Genomic DNA, 23,191 nt, shown 5'->3' with positions numbered 1-23,191 from the left:
TCCTTTAGGCAGTGCATTCTCTGCTGTTGGGTGAAAAGATTTAAATTAGATAATAAATGCATAAGAAATCTGAACACATGAAAAGTGCTTGAACACCTGAAAAAGCTGTTAATATTGTAGCTAATTGAATAATTTATCAATGTATAATATTAATATGACATACTCCATCTCCAGAATCAAAACCAGAAAACATTCACACCGTCTTGCCTCCTTAGACTCCATAGTTCCCGGTTCCACACTGCTATTGCCATCCACCACCATTTTTCTCTTCCAAATGTTACTCTTTCTAATGGAGAAAATGTGGGAGATTTACACTTTTTAAAAACTATGTTTTCTGTTACTTTAGGAAATTTAGGGTGGGAAAGAAGAGAGTGTCATCTTGATCTAATTTCTGATAATCTAATTTTCATCCCAGAAAATATTAATTTTCTTGAGGGCAACTACAACATTATTTCCATCCCTAAATTCTGCACAGATCTGACCCCAGCCTGACAAATAACATCTGCTAATTGGTATAATGCCATGTGGCTGTCAAAAGGGTGAAAGGAATTGATGAAGTATGCCAGTTGATTCAGGCCAAAGAAATGTGACCATCACTGTCTAAGGCCATTGTGTTCTTCTGGTGAGTTTGGTGAGCTCTCCTGGACGTCGAGTCCCTGTTAAGGCATCTCTCGCTGATACTACCTGAGAATAGGGAAGTTCAGTCAGGACCCTTGAAAAGTTCCTTAACCAGACTCTTGGGCAGGTGAGGGAGGTTAAACCATCTTGTCCCTTCTAATTGTTATGAAACATATATGAGTGTTCAGTATGAGGCTGGATGAATTGAATGTCAGTTTCCTAGGCCTATAAATTGTCCAGAATGGGGTCCTAACCAGAGCTCCAGGTGTCCATGAATAGAAATCAGTACCATGAACTTGAAGGGGAAAATCAGAAAAAAATCACATCTTTATTCTCACTAAGCTCTAACTGAAATTTAGTATTTCCTATCATTATGAATGTAGAGTGAAATTGTAGTGCTACCTTTAGTACCCTTGACTTTGTCACTAATAAAAATTATAATTCATACCACATTTCAGTGTGGCAGATATCCTGAAATATCATTTACTCTGATCTCTAATTTGACATTATTTGACCTAATGCTAGATTTTGTTATTTAATGCACTAATAAAGCAGCAAACATAGCACTGTATTACAAGGTTGCATTATTATTATCAGTGTAATGAGTTTTATTTGTAATCCTATTTGTTTTGATTTATGCATTTGGAATCCTTTCCTAAGAAGAGGGCGGGGGAAGAAGCTCAGCAAGATGTAGCCTCAGCTGGAGTCTACCTCAGCTTGTTCTGGGGAGCCCTGGAGCAGGAATGATGTCTCAGGGTTGTCCCAATTTGAGGCAGGGCTTAATAACTCTGCTTCAGCCCTGCATGGGCTAATCTTCCAGGCATCTCTGGCTCTTGGAGGCTCCATTGACCATGGACAACCCTCCCAGAGAAGGGGGTAGCTGTGAGCAGTTAATGACCAACACCAGAGGCAGTTGGACTGGATGCACCAGCTGGCAAAAAAGAACTGGAGAAGGCAGCTACTATTCTGTGGAGGTGAGAATGGCCATGGTGCACTGGGACCCAGTGAGGAGAGCAGGCATGTTTGAGGAGATGAGGTACAGTAAGGAGTAGTGAGTAAGATTGGTTCAAGTTCTAGAGCTGAGAGAAATGGAGAGGGATTAATGAGCAATACTAAGGAGTCTGTTGGAATGGTGACCATGAATTTACCATGATAAGATTATGTGTGATTTCATGGAGAAAACCAACACTTGGGTTCATCTAAAGATGTATTTTGCCAGAGAGAGGTACAGGAGAGTTGAGGGTGTTGGCAAAATGTGATCGGGAGGGAAGTGAAGACAGTCAGAAGAGATCTAATGGATAGACAGATGAGAAAAGGATCAAAGATCCCAAAATAGTCAGAGTAGTGCTTGTGAGACTCACTGAGCAAGTAAGATGGAAGGAAAGGAGGGGGTCTCCACCAGCCGTTTTGGAAATGGAGCAGATGCCAGTGATAGAGGAGTTCCAGATGGGACTATGGGAGTGGATCCCAAAGAGAGCTCAAGGACACCTCTGCAGAGAGGACTCAAACCTACATGGGGTCATCTGTGTCCCCGTGGGAGTCACCTAGGATAGTGTCATGGCAGAGGCAGGAGAGAGGCTAGGATCCAGGAGCTGGGGTCTGCTCTTGATGAGCAGGAGAGACCAAGAGGTCAGAGATGGCAGAGAATGAGAAAGGTGATTTCAGTGGGAGAGTGCCCCAAAAGTAGAACTCCTTTTTTCTTGTTAATTTTAATATAAAATTTTGCTTGGGGCTTCCCTGGTGGCGCAGTGGTTGAGAGTCCGCGTGCCGATGCAGGGGACACGGGTTCGTGCCCCGGTCCAGGAGGATCCCGCATGCCGTGGAGTGGCTGGGCCCGTGAGCCATGGCCGCTGAGCCTGCGCATCTGGAGGCTGTGCTCTGTAACGGGAGAGGCCACAACAGTGAGAGGCCCGCGTACTGAAAAAAAAAAAAAATTGCTTGGGTATTTTTAATTGGACAGTAGGTAAATGATTACATTCCTTTTAAAAAAATTTATAAATTATAAATAAGGCCAAAGTTTCTTACCACCCCAGCCACAGCCCCAGTCCTTTTGCCCTGTCCCCATAGGCAGCTAGCTGTCTCCCCCGAAACCTTTTCCATATGCAAGCACATCCCCTTACACGCACAGAATAATATATAGTGTTGTTTTTAGTGTATGGGTGTATGCTTCAGAATAAATGGTTTCATACTCTATATACTTACTGTCTTATAATTTACGTTTTTCTCTCAGCACCATGTCTTAGAGATCTAAGATACCATGTTTTAGAAAATGAGCAGACTTATTGTTTTATTTTGCTACATAGTATTCTGTAATGTGCATTTACTAAATTTATTGAGCTTTTCTCACGTCAATGGATTCTTAGGTGATTTCTAGTCTGGGCTATTACCAGCGATGTTGCTGTGTACATTCCTGTACAATTTTTTTGTACACGTGATAGATGTTACAATGTGCATCCAAAACACCTGTATATGTTTCTGTTATGAATGTGATCTGCCGCAATACACAGAAAACTCATTAAACAAATAAGGGTTGTTGGGTATTTTCCCTTCTTTTCTGAAGGTAAGGAGTTACTGGGATTGGTTTAGTTGTGGTGATGCACCCTGAGATCCAGGCTCTCTAACTTTTCACTCTGCCAGCCTTAGTGTATTGTCTAGTATCCTCATCCTTGGTGCCTCATACTCACCATATATGGTTGCTGTGGCTCTGGACATCACTTCTGGATTCAAAGCTAGAAAGGGGGAGAAAGAACAGTCACAGCCACATATGCTCCTTTTTATCAGAAATGTAAACACTGTCCCAGAAACAATCTCAGCGGATTTCCACTTAGGTATCACAGGCCAGAACTAGGTCCATGACCTCTCCTACTACAAGGGAGACTGGGAAGGAGGGTTTGTCCTTATTGGCTTAAGCCAATTCTTCATAGTCTGACTGCGTATTAGACTCACAGGGGAGCTTTTTAAGAATACCTGTGTCTGGACCCTACCACCAGAGGTGTTGATGTAATTGGTCTGGGGTAAGATACTGGTATTCTTCTTTTTTTTCCCCCCCATTACGCGGGCCTCTCACTGTTGTGGCCTCTCCCGTTGCGGAGCACAGGCTCCAGACACGCAGGCTCAGTGGCCACGGCTCACGGGCCCAGACGCTCTGTGGCATATGGGATCCTCCCAGACTGGGGCACGAACCCGTGTCCCCTGCATCGGCAGGCGGACTCTCAACCACTGCGCCACCAGGGAAGCCCGATACTGGTATTCTTTAAAAGCTCCCTGGATGACTGTAAAAGTCAACCAGAGTTGAGAACCAGTGGCTTACACAAACAATCATGATCTTTCACCTAGGGCTGAGAAGGTGTATCAGTTAGGATTAGATTCAGGTGCAAAGTGATAGTGCACAACAAAACCACAACCCAAAAAAGAAAGGGGTTTATTTCTTGCTCACATAAGAGTTCAGTGATAGTTGGTTCAGGGCTGGATTGGCCTCCATCCTGTCAGAGGCTCAGACTTCGTTATCCTGTTGGTCCACCTTGCAAGGTCTTCATTCTTAAGTTGATTCAAGACAGTTATTCCAGCTCCAGCCACCATTTATGTATTCCACCCAGCAAGAAGGAGGACAGGGAAGAAGGAGAGCAGAGGCCCCCAGCCCTTTAATGACACTTCCTGCCAGTTGTACACATCACTTCTGCTCTCCTTCCACGTGATACAGAAAGAAATGTGTCAGTCTTTGTCTTCTGTGCTCTAGCTTTCATTTCAGAAGGCCTCCTGTACCTTAAGGTAATAAGCATATTCTCCAATATTTTTTCTAATGCTATTATGGTCTTGTGTGTTTCTCTGGCTTAGGTCATTAATTTATCTGAAAGGTAGTTTTATAAAAGGTGAAATATAAATACCTACATTTATTTTTTCTGAAAGTTTAGCTAATTGCCCCAGTATCATTTATCTGTTCCTCCAGATAAGAATTTCTACTTTTGTCAAATATTAAATTCCCACATATATATTAGGTGAAACCATGTGAAACTGCTGATATCTATCACTTCACTGGAGCTTTATTTTCTCAGTTTTACCAGTCACTACTAGATGTCATATTATGTATTTGTTTCTTTGTTTTTTGTCTGTGTCTCTCACTTGAATGTAAGTTCATTGAGGGCTGGAATTTTGTCATTTTTGTCAACCCTGGGCCCATATGTATCTGCTAAATGAATGAATGAAATTTATCCTTGAGTCTGTTAATACATATTGATAAACTTTAATTCTGAGCCATCCTTATATGTTAGAAAAGCTTGGTTATGATATATTATTCTTTAGGTATACTGCTGTATTTGATCTGCTAAGATCTATTTAAATCTTTTGCACCTGTGATCTTAAATGAGCTTGAGGGGGACTTCCCTGGAGGTCCAGTGGTTAAGACTCGTGCTTCCAATGCAGGGGGTGTGGATATGATCCCTGGTAGGGGAACTAAGATCCCACGTGCCACGGTGTGGGGGAAAAAAAAAAGAGCTTGAGTTTCTCTTTTCTTTGTTTCTGCTGCCATGATCCAGTTTGGGCAGACTAAAGAAGGGCAGCAGAAACTGCTGATCAGGACTGAGAAGCGGAGCTTTTAAAAAAGAGACAAGCATGGCCTGGAAACAGACATGGAGTAGGAACTACTAGGAGAGGCAACCTGTCATGAGCCCTGGTGTCCCTGCACAGTCTTCCTGGGTATACCAAGGATACAGGGTCCTAACTGCTCTTTGCCATTTCTCAGGCTTGTGTTTGTAGTGAGCAACCTTGAGGGATGAAGTAATACCTCCCTCTAGGACAAAAAGCAGGCTTGCTTGTTTCCTGCTATAAAACAGGTGGGTTCCCCAAGCTCAGTGTTCCTCAGATGCAACACAAACCCATTGTATGCATGGCATCTACTGGGGCCCTCCATGCTGCCCCTGTGGGACTTGGGGGCCAAGGGAGCCAATGTAAACATTATATTTATGCTGCTTAATGTGCCATGCATAATAAAGTCCTTTGTTTCTGTCACTAGAGTCTCATCTTGGCCAGCATCTTTGAAACAGTAAGAGGCTAATTATTCACTTATCAGCAGGGTAAATTCAAATGCCAAACCCTGACAGTTTTGGCAATGAGGATAGGGTGCTGACAGAGATATGGCTTTCTGGAATAGGAAAGACAAAGGACCCTGTGGACCAGATCAGGGGATATGAAAAGATTCCCTGGCACATGTTAGTGAATCCTCTCACCCAAATGGTGGGTGGCAGGGTAAGGATGGCTAGAGTGAGGGTCTCACATTGTCCTACCTGTTAACGAGGCTAAGCAGCGAGAGGCAGGATTGAAACAAGCCACCTGAATGGTGCTTTGGTTCCTGTTCACTCCCCCATGCAGGAGGAGGAAGGATGTTATGACAATGGGGCAGCAAGCTGCACAGCCCCACCCAAAAGTCAATGTGGATGAGGCTGCTGAATCAAAGGGTCCCCAAAGCCAGGGCTTGGGGCATCAGCCAGGATGTTTGGAATAGAGCTTTAGATAAGCCAAAAACATTACAAGTTTATTTGATTGAGCCCCACAGATGGCATTCAAACCCAAAGTGAACAAACACAAAGCCTTGCTTACTGGCACGGACCCGCTCTTTGACGGTCTGTGCTCCCTATCCGTCTCTCCCATCCACACTCCACCCTCAGCTGCTTTGATGAAAAAGCAGAGTATGCTGGGAACTTCATGGAGCTGAGGATCTCAAACGCTTACAGCTCTGTAGGACCCATTGTCCATGTCAGCATCTTACCCAGTCCTGTGGATGGATGCAGGCAGGGGTGGCTGAAGGCACCCAGGGATGCAGTGTGGACTGGGGGCAAAATGGTCCTGGGCTCAGGTTCTCTCTGGACTGATGCCGGAGGTTCATGAGGGAGGAGGCAGTGCCACTCCAACCCTGAAGCCAGAGGCCAAGAGAAAATGAAAGTCTTCCAGCTGCCTGCCCCCCTGCCATGAGCTAGCCTCCCCTGCCACCCAGCACTCCCTGATCTCCCTTCTGGAATACCATGATCTCCTGAAGCTGTTGCAGTAGCTCCTGATCCACACACATTAAACCCCTTGGTCTGTTTTCCCATAAGGTAAAAATATCACCCAATTTCAGAAATCTGTTGCATTTCTATAAACTAAAAATGAACTGTCAGCAAGAGAGAAATTAATAAAACAAGCCCATTTACAATTACACCAAAAAGAATAAAATACCTAGGAATACTTCTCACTAAGGAGGTAAAAGCCCTGTACTCAGAAAACTATAAATCACTGATGAAAGAAATTGAAGACTGCACAAACAGATGGAAAGATACATCATGTCCATGGATTGGAAGAATTAATATTGTTAAAATGACCATATTACCCAATGCAATCTACAGGTTCAATGCAATTCCTGACAAAATACCAATGACATTTCTCACAGAACTAGAAAAAATAATTCTAAAATTTGTATGGAAACACAAAAGACCCCAGATAGCCAAAACAATCTTGAGAAAGAAAAGCTACAGTCATCAAAACAGTATGGTAGGGACTTCCCTGATGGAGCAGTGGTTAAGAATCTGCCTGCCAATGCAGGGGACGCGGGCTTGAGCCCTGGACCGGGAAGATCCAACATGCCGCGGAGCAACTAAGCCCGTGCGCCACAACTACTTAACCTGTGCTCTGGAGCCTGTGAGCCACAACTACTGAGCCTGCATGCTGCAACTACTGAAGCTCACGTACCTAGAGCCCATGCTCCACAACAGGAGAAGCCACTGCAGTGGGAAGCCTGTGCATTCAACAAAGAGTAGCCCCCGCTCGCCAGAACTAGAGAAAACCCGAGCGCAGCAACGAAGATGCAATGCAGCCAAAAATAAAATATAAAATAAATACATTTATGAAAAAAAAACCCACAATGAGATATCACCTCACACTCATCAGAATGGCTATTATCAAAAAGACAATAAATAACAAGTGTTGGCGAGGATGCAGAGAAAAGGGAACACTTGTACGCTGTTGTTGGTGGTGCAGCCACTATGGAAACAGTATGGAGAGTCCTCAAAAAATTAAAAATAGAACTACCATATAAACCAGCAATTCCATTCCTGGATATTTATCTCAAAGAAATAAAAACACTAGTTCAAAAAGATATATGTCCCCCTATGTTCGTTGCAGCACTATTTACAATAGCCAAGATATAGAAGCAACCTAAGTGTCCACTTAGATGAGTGGAGAAGATGTGGTATATATAATAAATGGAATATTACTCAGCCATAAAAAAGAATGAAATCTTGCCATTTGCAACAACATGTATGGACCTAGAGGGTATTATGCTAAGTGAAATTGTCAGACAGAGAAAGACAAATACTGCATGAATTCACTTATATGTGGAATCCAGAAACAGAGTTATAGACACAGAGAACAAACATTTGGTTGCCAGAAGGGAGATGGGTGGAGGCAGGAAAGAAATAGGTGAGAGAGATTTAGAAGTACAAACTTCCAGTTGCAAAATAAATGAGTCAGTGGTATGAAATGTACAGCATGGGGAATATTGTCAATAACTCTGGCCTCCCAGCAATCGGCCTGGTGTCAGTACAGGCTTAAACCAAGGAGGTGGAGCTGGGTTTAAATTTTTGAATTAAAGTAGGTCTACATGTTAGGAACTCATGTCTTTTCTTGTAAGTAAATAGAGTGAATTAGCCATTTGGTCTTGGAAAAGTTCATTGTTGAGGGCTTAAGAGATTTGGAACCATTTGGAGACCAACGGGGCAAGCTCAGAGTCGATAGCATCCTTCTCTAAACAGGAGATCATGAGTACCTTTCTGCCAGAGGGAGGGTGTTATGAGCTACTCACCATTACAGGCAAAGGATTCGAAGACCTGATGACAGTGAATCTAGCAGGGTACAAACCAATGAGAGGGTATGTGACTGTACGAAGGATTAACCTAGAAGCTTGTTTCAATGAGCTGGTGACATACTTGCAAGGGGAGCTCCACGTCTCTAAGATCTTCAGCCATTCCAATATCCTGCCTTATCAAGCCACCTTTATTACAGACAATGAGCTGTGGGTTATCACATCATTCATGGCATATGGCTCTGCAAAGGACCTTATCTGTACACACTTCATGGACAGCATGAATGAGCTGGGAATTGCTTACATCCTGCAGGGGCTGCTCAAGGCCCTGGACTACATCCACCACGTGGGATATATGCACAGGAGTGTCAAAGCCAGGCACCTACATTCTGATCTCCACAGATGGGAAGGTCTACCTGTCCGGTTTAAGCAGCAACCTCAGCATGATCAGCCATGGGCAGCAGCAGCATGTGGTCCACGACTTTACCAAGTACAGTATCAAGGTTCTGCCCTGGCTCAGCCCGGAGGTCCTCCAGCAGAATCTTCAGGGTTATGATACCAAGTTTGACATCTACAGTGTGGGAATCACAGCCTGGGAACTGGCCAATAGCCATGTTCCCTTTAAGGATATGCCTGCCACTCAGATGTTACTGGAGAAGCTGAACGGCATTGTGTCCTGCCTGCTGGACACCAGCACCATCCCTGCCCAGGAGCTGACCATGAGCATCTCGCGCTCAGTGGCCAACTCTGACCTGAGTGATAGCCTGACCACCAGCACCCCCAGGACCTCCAATGGCAACTCACCATCCCACCCCTATCACCGCATCTTCTCACCCCACTTCCACCACTTTGTGGAGCAGTGCCTTTGGCACAACCCAGATGTAAGACCAAGTGCCAGCACCCTCCTGAACCATTCTTTCTTCAAGCAGATCAAGCGACGTGCCTCAGAGGCTTTGCCTGAGTTGCTTTGTCCTGTCACCCCCATCACCAATTTTGAAGGCAGCCAGTCTCAGGATCACAGTGGAATCTTTGGCCTGGTAACAAACCTGGAAGAGCTGGAGGTGGACAAGTGGGAGTTCTGAGCCTCTGAAGAAGGTGCACATTCTCCATCCTGGGCCGTATGAGCCTCTGGGACAGTTCCTGAGGGCTAGACACATTCCCACCCTCCTGGGGGCAGATGGGACAGAAAGGACATTGCTGCCAGGAGAGTTGGCTGCCTACTGACTGGGAAAGAAATTCCTGGAGAGAAACTTTTCTTTACTGCTCCAAGGCTTTTGAGACACAAGGGAATCCCAACAACCATGGATCTGGAGGGGCTGGAAATCTGACATTCCTAGTCCTGTGAGCTCAGGCGACTTGACCTCTTCAGAAGAAAGAGATGCTGTTCTGGCCCTTGGGGCTGAAGTCCAAGCCCAGAGTTCGACTCATCCACCCAGGGAACTGTGTGTGACTTCTCCCTCTGGTCCTCCTACCAGCCTGCTTGCATTCTTCTCCCCTGCTCTCAGATCCTATAGGTCCATGGAGGGGCAAGCAATAAGAACCCCCTCCCCTCATACGTCTCCCTAATAACTGAAGGGAAGGGTATTTTTTCTTTTTAAGCACTAGGTTAAGGCTAGGGCAATCCATCCTCATCCCCCTTTTCACTTGGGCCCTGACCCCTAAAACCTTCCCTTGGTTCATCTGTGTAGCTCACTCCTTTCCCACCAAGAGTCCATCTTACCATCTCCTGCAGGCAGCCTTGGTGCTTCTTCCAAGGGCCATGATGTCTTGCCTAGCCTGAGGGCCTAAGTCCTTATGCCTGTGAGTTTCACTGACAGAACAAATTAAAACTTCCAGGGAATCAAAAGAAAAAAAACACCTCTGTAAAGTTTTTTTGTAAACCTTATGTCTGTAAGGTGACATATTGTAACTAGACTTTATATTGGTGATCATTTTGAAATGTTATAGAAATATCAAATCACTATGTTGTGTAACAGGAACTCACATAGTGTTGTAGGTCACTTATACTTCAAAAACAAACAAACAAATCCATAGAAATAGAGATCAGATTTGTGGTTATGGGACAGGGTGGTATAGAAGGGGAATTGGATGAAGGTAGTCAAAAGGTACAAACTTCCAGCCGTAAGACAAATAAGTACTAGGGATGTAATGTACAACACAATAAATATAATGAACACTGCTGTATGTTATATATGAAAGAGAATAAATTCTAAGAATTATCACAAGGAAAAAAATATTTTCTATTTCTTTAATTTTGCATCTCTATGAAATAATGGATACTCACTAAGCTTACTGTGATAATCATTTCACGATGTATGTGAGCATTGTGCTGTACACCTTAAACTTATACAGTGCTGAATGTCAATTATATCTCAATAAAACTGGAAGGAAAAAAGAGTACCCAACTTCAACTGATGGGCTATGAGCAAAGTTTGAAGTGGGGACAGGAAATTAAATTGGCCCTATGGTGGGTCCTTTGGGTCAATTCAGTGTACTGTTGTTGGAGCTGCCACTGCTGGAAGTATAATCGGTATTGATGTTTGTACAGGTTTGTACTGTGAATGCCCGTGTCAGAGGGGATTCGCTCATTCAGGTACTGCTGTATGTACAGAGGTGATTCCTGAATCCTCCAAGACAGTCCAGGAGAAACCCTATAGGCTTCCAAGAAGAGAAAGCGTAATGGGAAGAAATAGACTCAATGGTTGCGATTACTCAGAGGAGGCCAGTTTCCCGCACAACAGCATCACCTTTTGGACACAGTCACCAAGTACATTCCTTTTGGAACCTGCTAATTTCTTACTTACTGACCCATAGAAGTCCTGTGACTCTTCAACATGACATTCCCGTTTGGGGATGGGTAAACTTGGATTTGGTGGCTATCCAGGGAAGAATACAAAAGGCCTTGCTAGTCAAATGGAAATGCTATACAGTAAGTCCCCAACATATGAATGAGTTTCATTCCAAGAGGGCGTTCATAAGTCCAATGTGTTCATAAGTCCAACAAAGTTAGCCTAGGTACCCAACTAACACAGTTGGCTATATAGTACTGTACTGCAATAGGTTTATAATACTTTTCACACAGATAATACATAAAAAACAAACACAAAAAGAAAACACTTTTTTTTTTTTTTTTTGGCGGTATGCGGGCCTCTCACTGTTGTGGCCTCTCCCGTTGCGGAGCACAGGCTCCGGACGCGCAGGCCTAGCGGCCATGGCTCACGGGCTTAGTTGCTCCGCGGCATGTGGGATCTTCCCGGACCAGGGCACGAACCCGTGTCTCCTGCATCGGCAGGCGGATTCTCAACCACTGCGCCACCAGGGAAGCCCAGGAAACACTTTTAATCTTACAGTACAGTACCTTGAAAAGTACAGTAGTAGAGTACAACAGCTGGCACACAGGGGCTGGCATCGAGTGAACAGGCAAGAAGAGTTACTGACTGCAGGAGGGAGAGGAGGGGGGAGATGGTAGAGCTGAAGGATCATCAGCAATAAGAGACGGAGGGCAAGCTGCAATTTCACTCACGCCTGACGTTGATGGCACAGGTTCTGGTTCCTCGCTGGAATCAATTCTATCTACCCTCTTGAAAAAACGATCCAGATGTCTGTGTAGCAGCTCTTTTTTTTTCCCTTGTCATAGATGACACAGTAGCACTGGATTGCATTCTGAATGGCTCCTGCAAACTTCGTGTACCATTCTACATGCGGGTCCTGTGCCTTGAAAACTAACAGTGTCTCCTCAAATAAAGAAAATCCCCTTACCATTTCCCACATCGTGAATCTCTTCGGTTCTTCAGTTACTTCTTCTTTCTCTTGTCTCTCCTCATGCTTCCTCTGGGCCTCCAATTCCATCAGGTCTTCATTAGTAAGCTCCTCGTGTTGCGCAGCAAGGAGTTCAGTGAAGTCGTCCTCTTGCAGAACTAGCTGCAGCTTCTCGCTGAGGGTCAATAAGATGCTGAAGACTTCTTTGGACTCTTCATCCAAATTCTCAAATCCATGAAAATCATGAACAAACTGTGGGCAAAGTTTCTTCCAAACCCCATTCATGGTGACAGCCGTAACCTCATGCCAAGCAAAGTCAATGTTTTTTATGGCCTTGTAGATGTTATAGTCCTTCCAAAATTGTCACAAAGTTGTTCGCAATTCGTCACTCACCTTTACTGCCTGACAAAAAGTGTGACATAAATAATATTTCTTGAAAGTCGCTGTAACTCCCTGGTCCATAGGTTGGATAAGCGACATGGTATTCGGTGGCAGATGCACTACATTGACATTGGGATGAAAGTCGTCCATGAATGGGAGGTGGCCTGGAGCACTGTCGAGCAGCAAAAGAATGTTGAATGGATGTCCTTCTCCAAGCAATACTTTTCTACCTCTGGAATAAAATGGTGGAAAAACCAGTCCTGGAAAATGGCCTGTGTAACACAGGCTTTGGGGTTACTCTTCCATACAACAGGAAGAGTAACCATTGGCTATGTTTTTAAGGGCTCTTGGGTTCTCTGAATGATAAACTAAGAGAGGCTTCAGGTTCACATCACCAGAAGCATTGCCACCAAACAACAGAGTTAGCCTATCCTTTGCTGCTTTATAACCTGGCATCAACTTTTCCTCCTACTGATCTAACTTCGGTCTGACATCGTCTTCCAGTACAGTCCTGTCTCATCCACATTAAAAACCTACTCGGGTAAATATGTGCCTTCATCAATAATTTCTGGAAGTGTTTCAGGAAATTCCTGGGCAGCTACCGTATCTGCACTCGCTGCCTTGCCCTTACTTTTACATTCTGAAGGTTGGCTCTAGCCTTGAACCAATGAAACCAACCATGGCTGGCATTAAAAGTTGCACCCTCTGATTCTTTGCTGTGTTTCTTCTTCAAGTCTTCATAAAGGCTTTTAGCTTTCTCTTAAATCAGCATTAAGCTGAGTGGGACTTGACACTGATGCTGATCCTGTATCCACACACTGAGAAGTTTCTCCACCTCTTCCATCACTTTCCCATGCTTCCTCGATATTACTGTTGACATAATTGGCACAGCAGACTTCACATGCCCCATGATCTTGTCCTTGTTCTTTAGAATCGTGCCAATGGTTGAGTGATTCATGTTATAAGAATAAGAGACGTCTACCATCTTTTGGCCTCGCTCCACTCTCTCAATTATTTTCACTTTTGTTTCCATCTTTATCACTTGGCACTTCTTAGCAGTACCAGCTATGTCACTGCTGCTTTTACTCTTGCTTCTGGACATCCTGGGCTTGAAATAAAAAATACTATACTACTGTACTCTATACAATACTGTAAAGTACATAAAGCACAACCACTTGTGTAGAGGATGCACGTGTGTGACAATGTCCGCCAGATGCGTGAACTAACTTACACGATTGGACATGGGAACACATGTTCGCATCTTTGGAAGTTTGCAACTTGAAGGTTCGTATGTAGTGGACTTACTGTATTCAAGAGCACACCTGACCTAGCTCTAACGTTACCTGGGTTTTACATGAAAGGGTGGCAGCAATCCCTTTGGGGAAAACTTTATTCCTCACTTCATCACCTGAAGCATAACTGCTAGCTCAATGGGGCCCTCAGTTCACAGAGGGTCCCCTAAGTGCCTGCCTGGTTTTCAAGCACACCAGCAATGTCCGTGTTCAACCTCAGCATCAGCTATGCAGAATCAAAAGCAGGCATGGTCATTCTTCCCAATGGGCAGAACTCAAGGCAGTGCTCATAGTCCTGGCCAATACCTCCCCTGAAGAAACTTAGGACATTTTTACTGACTTTTGTGCTGTTGCCAACGGCCTAGCTGTCTTGTCTGCAAGACTGGCAAATTAAAGGCATTCTTCTTTGGAGCTGCAAACTGTGGAAACAAATTCAGCTGCCAATCAGACAACCTGGGTCTCCCATGGAGATGCCTGTGGTAAGGGCCCTTCTCTAATAAGACAAACTTAAATCAAGCTGCTGATCCAGCATGTACTGCCCATACAACCACTATCATTGCCTGGATCCATCCTTGCACCAGACGCGGCAACACATCCACCATCATGGATGGGCACAAAGTAAAGAACTGTATGTTTCTGATGCAGAAGCCACCACTACCTGCCAGACTTGTGACACCTCCCAAAAGCTGAGCTGTTTGTCTTATAGTAAAGAGGCCACATTGCACAGAGCGTTGCTCCCACCTACTCCTGGATGATTGACTACCCCAGACCTTTGACCCCTTCTTTGGACTATTGTTGGTGCCTCACTTTTCTGGGGCACATTTTCAAGTTACAGTTTTGTTGTTCTAGTCTGATCAGGAGACTCTGGCCACCACCATTGTGGCCCTTGTAACTAAGCCATGTCAAGTTCTTGGCTTTTCTGATCATCTACAGCCTGACAATGATGTACCCTTCGTTGCAAAAGCCACTCAACCAGGGGCCAATAGTCAAGGTATACAATGGCCGTGCCATACTTCCTACCACCTGCTGGCACTGTGTATTATTGAGCACTGGAATGGCCTCCTCAAAAATAAACTCAAAAACGTCTACTTCCCTCATTTCCTTTTGTCCACACACCTCAGTGAGGCAGCGTGGTCACTGAGTGCAGCCATCCCCAGACAAGGATCATCTCCTCTCAGCCATTTCCTTGTTAATGATCAGGACAAAAAGGGTGGAGGAAGATTTGGGATTCTGACTATTCCTGGGCATGGTGCTTCTTTCTTCTCCCTAACAACAATCCAAGGCTAACGAAGGTGGTACACCCTCCAGGTGTCAAATTAGCAAAAGGGGACCTAGGGGGTTCAAACTTAATTCTGGTTTAGCCACCTAGATTCTCTTGGTGAATTAACGTGATCCTGAATCATAAATGTAATGACCGGGCTTCCCCGGTGGCACAGTGGTTGAGAGTCTGCCTGCAGATGCAGGGGACACGGATTCGTGCCCCGGTCCGGGAAGATCCCACATGCCGCGGAGCGGCTGGGCCCATGAGCCATGGCCGCTGAGCCTGCGCGTCCGGAGCCTGTGCTCCGCAACGGGAAAGGCCACAACAGTGAGAGGCCCACATACCACAAAAAAATAAAATAAAATAAAATAAAATAAAAAAATAAATGTAATGACCACTTGGTTGAATATACTGCTTGCCAAGTCCCCCTATACTGGCCCACACAGGCCAAGGTGGGATATATCAATATAAGGGGTCTCTGTAAATTTTGCTCCCCTCATACCTGGCCCCTCCAGATAAAAGGTCAGGGTATGAGTAGGGAAATACTGGGGAAAAGGTGAAGATATGGGTACTGGGGTGGGATACACTGCTTCCATGGCTATGGAGGACTGGCGAGAAGACATCTTAGGTGCCAGCAGGTACAGGGAGGGGGGACGATTAGTGTTCCCTTTGTCCCCTAGATCCAGCAGTGCAGCCTAGCAACACCATCACCTAGTTCACATGAGCCAAGTTTCAGCTGGCAACCTGATCCCTTCCCTCTAGGTTTGTCATCCTGTCCACATGCTATGGAGACAGGAAACCCATGTGGGCATGGCTGGTCTGAAACAATTTGGCTGTGCCCTTTGCCATCAGTGGCAGCTCTTGAACATGGAACGTCCCCCTTTCCTATGCTGGTAGTACAAACACACCATCCAGCCATCCAGCACAACCTTGTTTCAATCCGACTGGTACAAATGCACATAATTTTCCTGTCACCTGAGTGGCCTTGCTTCCTACATGGCAACTAAGCTTGCAACTATTTGGTGACACTGCCCATGTGGCTTAACCACATGGTGATGCAAATCAGATTTAACAACAAATCTTAAACTGGAATGACACGTAACCTATTGGGGTGTGTGTTTGTATGCGGGCCATGGAATGTCTCTCCATCAGGGATGGGGAATACTTTTTGGCCCATATAATGCCTCCTATAATTATTGGCAATGACACCAAAGATCAGCAGATTAGTCTAAAATTCACTTTGAGAATTTTAGTGGATAATAACCTGGGTTTAGACTATATCCTGGCTGTCTGAAGTAAGACCTACTGATCCCCTTGGGATTTACAGATGACTGAATCCGGAACCCTGGGTGGCATGGTTGAAGCCAACACTTCAGGTTAGCCTCATCTTGCTTCTTGAAGTTCTACTGATAGTAGCCTTAATTAAATTCTGTATGAGACAGAGTGAGCAGATTTGGTCTCAGCCTCTATTTGATCCGATTAAACAGAGTGGCGAATGGAGTGGCATATTCATGTGAATTGTCAATCAACCAAGAATGTGTAGGGCCAATTGTTGAAAGAATTTGGACACCATAGGCCCTGTGCATCACTGCACATTTTTACGTGGCATGCCAAGAATATAAGGTCCTGACCACTCCGCCTGCACTATTTCTCAGGGCTGTGTGTGCAGACAGCAACCTTAAGGAATAAAGTGATTTCTCTCTCCAAGACAAAGAGCTTGTTTATTGCCTTCTATAAAAGAGGTGGGTCCCCCATTCTCCTGTTGCTCAGATGCAACACAAACCCACTTGTATGCAGAGCACCCGCAGGGCTCCTTCACACTGCCCCTATGGGACTTGGGAGTGGGGGCAAGAGGAACTGATGCAAGCATGATGCTTTTGCTATGTGCTTTGCTTTGAGTAATAAAGTTCTCTGTCTCTGATCCAGGAATCTCATGTCTTCTGCCAGCATCCATGAAACAGTAACAGGTAAACCTATTAGCTTGAAAGTAGGGCAAAATCAAATTCCAAATACTTACATGCCATGGGGTGAAAGAAAATAAACAAACTGCTGGAAAGAGCCTTAGGAGAAAGGGTGTCCTAGGGTGTTGCTTTAGTCTGCTCAGGCTGCCATAAGAAAATACCAAAGACTGGGTGGCTTAAACAAAGAGATTTATTTTCTTACAGTGCTGGAGACTGGGAAGTCCAAGATCAAGGCGCTCGCCAATTCAGGTTCTGGTGAGTGAAACAGAGCAGAAGCCTGCAGAGCCTTCCCAGTGGCAGACCCCTCCAGGTCCCGCATTTCTTGTTTGTAAAAAAAAAAAAAAAAGGCTTTAGTCTCCTAGGCCTTCCCTGCATCCCAAAGAGCAGACTTAAGCAGTTACTAATTAGAGAAGTGAGGGAATATAGAGAATAAAGGAAAATCAGTCAAGCAAGAAAAGTAATAATAGCTTAAACAATAGTTCAGCCATAAAATAGAGTCACAGGACCCCTAGTTCCTCCTCAAGGGGTAAAAATACAATCTGACACATATCTTGAGTTGTTTTACAGAAATCAGGACCCCACTGGGTAGAAACTGCTGACCACAAATACAAAGACCTTAGACTGTTTGGAGCCAGAAGATTAATGATTAAGATTCCCAAAACACCACCATGTTACCTCACCACCAACCAATCAGAAGACTGTCCATGAGCTGATCATGCACCCCACAACCCTTAACCCTAATGTTGCCTTTAAAAACACTTCCCTAAAAAACATCAAGGAGTTTGGGTCTTTTGAGCATTAACTACCCATTCTCCTTGCTTGGCACCCTGCAAATAAAGGTTGTACTTTCCATCACCACAATCCAATGTCAGTAGATTTGCTTTGCTGCACACCACGAGAGCAAACCCACGTCCGATGTGGTAACATGAGGACTCTCTTCCTGGCTTGCAGATGGCTGCCTTCTTGCTGTGTCCTCACATGGTGGAGAGAGCTCTGGTATCTCTTCCTCTTCTAATGGCACAGCCCTATCAAATCAGGGTACCATCCTTATGACCTCATTTAACATTTGTCACCTCCTCACAGGCCCTGTCTCCAAATACAGTCACATTGCAAGTTAGGGCTCCAACATATGAATTTCAAAGGGACATAAACAGTCAGTCCATAACAGGTGTCATCCAGGTTTCAGTTAAGGCTGGAGATGAGAGAAAACTTTAAAAGAAATGTTGAGAATATGAGGAAGTTGGCTAATTAGGGAGAAGGGTTCTGAAAGGTGTGGCAGATGTTTTTTGGGGTGAAGAAATGGTGGAGGATGAGTCAGACAGGGCCAAGGAAAAACAGAGTATTATGGGACTGAGTATGTGGCCTACCTAACTGTTCCTACCCAACTCCAGATCCTAAGGGAAGATTTAGGTTTGGGGGCGAGGGGGGGGCGCTTAAGCTTATACAATTGGAGGGTGGCCCTTTAAGAAGAAAAATACAACATTACAAATACACAATTATATATAAGCACGGGAACACGTTGCAAGGAGTTTGTGAAGTGCCTTGGAAAGGGCCTGTGTGGATGAGCTTAAGCCTCCTGGAGACTCAGCCTCTGCCAGGTCCTCTCCCCACTTCACCCAGGACAAGGTGAACAATGGCCCCCTCCAACCTACCGACTCCATTCCCCTGACCCCTACCCACCCTGCTCCACTTCAGGGGTGATGGCTTCCTTTCTTGTTGACCCCACAGCAATCAGAAAAGGAATTTGACCTTCCCCCTGCCAAGTTATATATATATAATTAAATCATGCACTAAATATAGCTGTTCACATAGTTCCATGAAGAAACAAAATGGCTAGGGCCATCCCAGAAGGCCTCCTGGTGGGTATACTCCAGCTCTTAGCCTTCCTCCCTGTTGACTGAAGCTTACACAATTGGGGGTGGGGGCTGATGCTGTCATTTCAGACTTTCTGCCACTGCCTGTGGGTAGCTACCAGGGGTACTGCTGGTGCTGTTATAGATTTAGGTTAGAAACCTGCAGGTCCTGGACCCTCTCGGAAACCTGGAAGATGAACAAAGGGTCAGCCCTGTGCAGATCTCGTTCCACAAGGGAAATGGTTCCTTTCCTCTTCCTCAGCAGGGACTGAGATTGAGATTGGTTGTCTTTGAGATGGTTTGTGATTGGAAGGGGTGTGAACAACTTGGAATATTGAGGGGACGCACAGCCCGTGCTCCAGCCCAGAGATTGAAGATGGGAGTACAACTCTCCTGACAAAAGTGTCCACCATTGTGGCTCCCATTGAGTTATTATATAAGATTGAATAACTCAGCCTCGATGAGGGGAATGGGATGGATCCTAAGGCCAAATAACACACCTGTAGTGCAAGTTTTCCTAAAGCAGTTGAAGAGACCTCAGGAGGCAAAAGGGAGGAAGGCTAAGAGCTGGGGCATGTCCACCAGGAAGCCTTCTGGGATGGCCCTAGCCACTTTTGTTTCTTCACAGAACTCTGCGAACAGCCATATTTAGTGCATGCTTTAATTTTTAAATTCTTCCTATATTTTAATTCCCATCAGGGAAGTTGACGTGAAGTGGATCCGAGTGCTGAGTTAACACTTTGGGGCCTCCAGGGGGCTCTATGGCCCAACACACAGACTGGTCAAGGGTCCTTCTGCCTAATGTGCCACTTTGGATTTGTTTTCTATCGTGCTGCACCCCTCTTTGGGGGAAAGGGAGGGGTGAGAGAGAGAGGGGCTGGGGGAGAGTTCTGTTGATTTTTAAAATATTGTTTTAAGGCCCAGGCCTACAGGAAAAATTCCAAGCTCCTCAGCATGGCATCCTAGGCACAAGCATGATGCTCCAGGTGCTAAAAGCTTCTACCTTGAAGCAAGTGCTGCAGACCCACTCATTCAGCTCTGCCAGTCGTTACAGATGCTGGTCCTTCTGCCTGAGACTGCTTTCTCCCCTCTCAGGCTCAGGCCCTTCTTCTGTGCTGGTCCCAGCACTTGCACCTGCATCTTTATCAGCCCAGGTCACTCTGGAGTGACACTGAGTGTTTACACATCTCCCACCACTACACTGTGGTACCCATAAGGACACAGCCTGTGTTTTAGGCTTTGCTTATTCTCTAGCACCTGGCACATGACAAGAACCCTTCCTGTGGTATGAGCACAAATGTCCATGATGGAGAAGGATGAGGTCAGGGGCTCTGGGCTGGTGGCCTGGGAGGAGCCTCTGCCTGGGCCAGAAAGGACTGGCATTCTCTGTGGTCTTGGACCCAGCATCCTCTATCTGCACTACCACACCTCCAGCTCTCTGTGAACACAGCTACAGCAGGCCCCCAAATCCCTTTCTCATGAAGCTACAACAGTTTGAGAGAACTTTGTCAAAGGAACTAAGATAAAAAATACAAAATAAAAACACACAAAGAGTTCTGAGAAACAGACTTCCTGGATCTAAAGCAGAGATACTTACCTCTGACTCCAAAAGCTGACCCAGAATTTGCCCTGCTGGGCCCAATTGGTACCCTCATCACCCAGGGCCTTGCCCATTGGTTCAGTGGCTCTAACCCAGAAGACCTTCTCAGGGGCAGCAGGCCCTGGGAAGCCTCAAACACCATCCTGGTTGGTTTCTTTCTAGCCTATGTGGTTAATACAAGATAGAAACCCACACAAGTCAGGAGCCCATCTCTGGGTTGAGTGACTCCCCTTTCTGCCCAGGTTAATTCTGAGCACCTATCCCCCAAATCTACCTTAGGAAGAGGCTTCTAGAACCATAAAGACTTGCAACACCAAAGCCATTCAACCATCGTGAAAAGAATGTGGACCCCGTTGCCTCCCAGAGAAGAAAGGTTTTGCAAAAGTGAGGGCACTGCAGCTGGAGGGCACAGCCAGAGTAGAGGCATGGAGTTGAGAGTGTGGGACCTGTGTCTGCATTTGGAAAACAGTAGATCTTCTGTGTCAGGCAAGCAAGGGACTCACACAGCAAGGGAATGGAGGGAAGGCTGGCAAGAACGTTTGGATCAGGCATCAGAGGGCCTAGAATGTCCCTAAACTACATCCCTAAATGTCTACTTGGGGAGCCAAGAGAGACACTTGGAAGTTTCTAAGTAGGTGATGGCTTGCTTTTAAAAACTGGCAGGAGGATGGAGGGTGGTTGCGGGTAGATAGGTGGGGGCAAGAAGATAGCTAAGGAGGCTGTCAGTCATCAGACTGGGGCAGATTCCTCTTCCAAGCCAGGGTGGAGTCCAGTGGAGGGCAAGTAAATTCATTGTTAAAGATATTCACTGTGGGCTCTGGGGTAGAGAGAAGGACTAGGAAGGAGAATCCTTAAGACCTGACAAAGAGGTGGCTATTGGGCAGGCAAGGAAAGTATCAGAGATGAACTCCTGGGCCCCAAACCTGGTGGGCATCAGGAGGAGGTGTCATGGACAGACACAGGGGAGCCAGGAGGAAGAGCTGGTTTGTGGGGAATGGGCATAAACGTGGCTGGGCATGTGGAGATGAAGCAGCCCCAACCCCGGCTAAGAGGCAGAGCTACTTGGGAGAGAGCCGCTCCCTGGAAGGAGGTGCTCCCCTCCTCCCCAAGGGTCAAGGACAGCTCTGTCCTCAGGACTGACAGAAGCAGATGGAGGCCCACTCTAGGACATCATTTCCCCAAAAATGGCCCCTGAGACTGTGGAAAAGCCTGAGTTCTCTGAGAGAAGAAAGGGAGAAGGGAGCAGGACACAGCAAGCTGGGGCACACCCAGGAGTAAGAGGAGAGACGGTGTGCTCTGGTCATCATGATGGCCTTCCCAGGTGTGTGGAGGAGGCAGGTGCGCCCGAGCCCAGTGCTGCATGGGGGTCAGAGGGCCTGAGGCCGAGAGAGGAACAAACAGTGGCAGAACTGGAAGGGAGCCAGACCAACAGGGCTTCAAGAGTGGCTTGCTGGGGGCTGGCAAGGTAGCCTTGGTGGAGTGTGCCTGTGAATTTTCTCAGAAACAGGAGTGGCACAAGTTGGAGGAGGAGGAGGTGGGGACAAAGGGAGGGTTCTTTGAAGAACGGGGAGGTCTGAGCAGAGGAAAGGAGTACCAAGACACAAACAAATTGCATGGGACAACATCAGGAGGTGCAGAAGAAGGGACTGAGCAAAGAGGTCCCTGAGCCCACATGCTTCTCTGGGTGCAGGGGGAATAGAGAATGGGTGAGAAAACTGAGAAAGGAGGAAAAACATGGATGGCTGAGAAGGCCAGCAGGATTCTGCCAAGATTCCCTATAATCTCTCCAGTAAATAAGAGGTAGGCTGTCTGTTGGAAATTTTAGAGAGCCAGAGGTAGGTTTGAAGGTTGGAGAGAGGGGTGGAGCAAGTATGTAACAGCCTTGGGGGGTTTCTCTAGGGCATTGCTTCTCAAAAGTAATGTGCATGCAAATCACCTGGAAACATGGTAAAAGGTCGGCTCTGATTTAGCAGGTCTGGGCAGGGCCTAAGATTCTGCATTTCTAACAAGCTCCCACTTAATGCTGAAGCTGCTGGTCCAGGGACCACACTGGGAGGAGCAAGGATTTAGTCAGATAAGGAGATGGAGAAAAAGACTGGTATAAGAATTCACCTTAAGAAGAGACTACCTTTGGGCTTCCCTGGTGGCGCAGTGGTTGAGAGTCCGCCGGCCGATGCAGGGGACACGGGTTCGTGCCCCGGTCCGGGAGGATCCCACGTGCCGCGGAGCGACTGGGCCCGTGAACCATGGCCACTGAGCCTGCGCGTCCAGAGCCTGTGCTCCGCAACGGGAGAGGCCACAACAGTGAGAGGCCCGCGTACTGAAAAAAAAAAAAAAAGAGAGAGACTACCTTTGATAATCTCACATGGGGTAAAAACAGACCTTGGGGCTTCCCTGGTGGCGCAGTGGTTGAGAGTCCGCCTGCCAATGCAGGGGACACGGGTTCATGCCCCGGTCCGGGAGGATCCCACATGCCGCGGAGCGGCTGGGCCCGTGAGCCATGGCCGCTGAGCCTGCGCGTCTGGAGCCTGTGCTCTGCAACGGGAGAGGCCACAAGCAACGGGAGAGGCCACAACAGTGAGAGGCCCACGTACCACAAAAACAAACAAAAAAACAAACAAAAAACCTGAGACCTTGA

At 46.2% G+C, this 23,191-nt stretch overlaps 1 protein-coding gene and 1 long non-coding RNA gene across 2 annotated transcripts; one reads left to right on the top strand and one right to left on the bottom strand.

Annotated features, from left to right (window-relative positions):
• Positions 1-8,258: 8,258 nt before the first annotated feature.
• On the top strand, positions 8,259-9,539 carry LOC131740679 (STE20-related kinase adapter protein alpha-like). The gene is given in 3 exon segments (XM_059036751.2): positions 8,259-8,270; positions 8,352-8,831; positions 8,833-9,539. Coding segments are annotated over 3 exon segments (1,188 nt in total). The 3' UTR covers positions 9,529-9,539.
• A 7,733-nt stretch (positions 9,540-17,272) lies between these two features.
• LOC136792538 (uncharacterized) lies at positions 17,273-22,851 on the bottom strand. The gene is made up of 2 exons (XR_010836471.1): positions 22,666-22,851; positions 17,273-17,421 (listed from the first exon to the last, which is right to left on the bottom strand). It is a non-coding gene; the product is annotated as an uncharacterized lncRNA (long non-coding RNA).
• Between the last annotated feature and the right edge of the window lie 340 nt (positions 22,852-23,191).

Source organism: Kogia breviceps, chromosome 14 (assembly GCF_026419965.1).
Source record: "Kogia breviceps isolate mKogBre1 chromosome 14, mKogBre1 haplotype 1, whole genome shotgun sequence".
NCBI classification, from domain to species: Eukaryota; Metazoa; Chordata; class Mammalia; order Artiodactyla; family Physeteridae; genus Kogia; species Kogia breviceps.
This window is presented reverse-complemented; position numbering and strand designations above follow the sequence as displayed.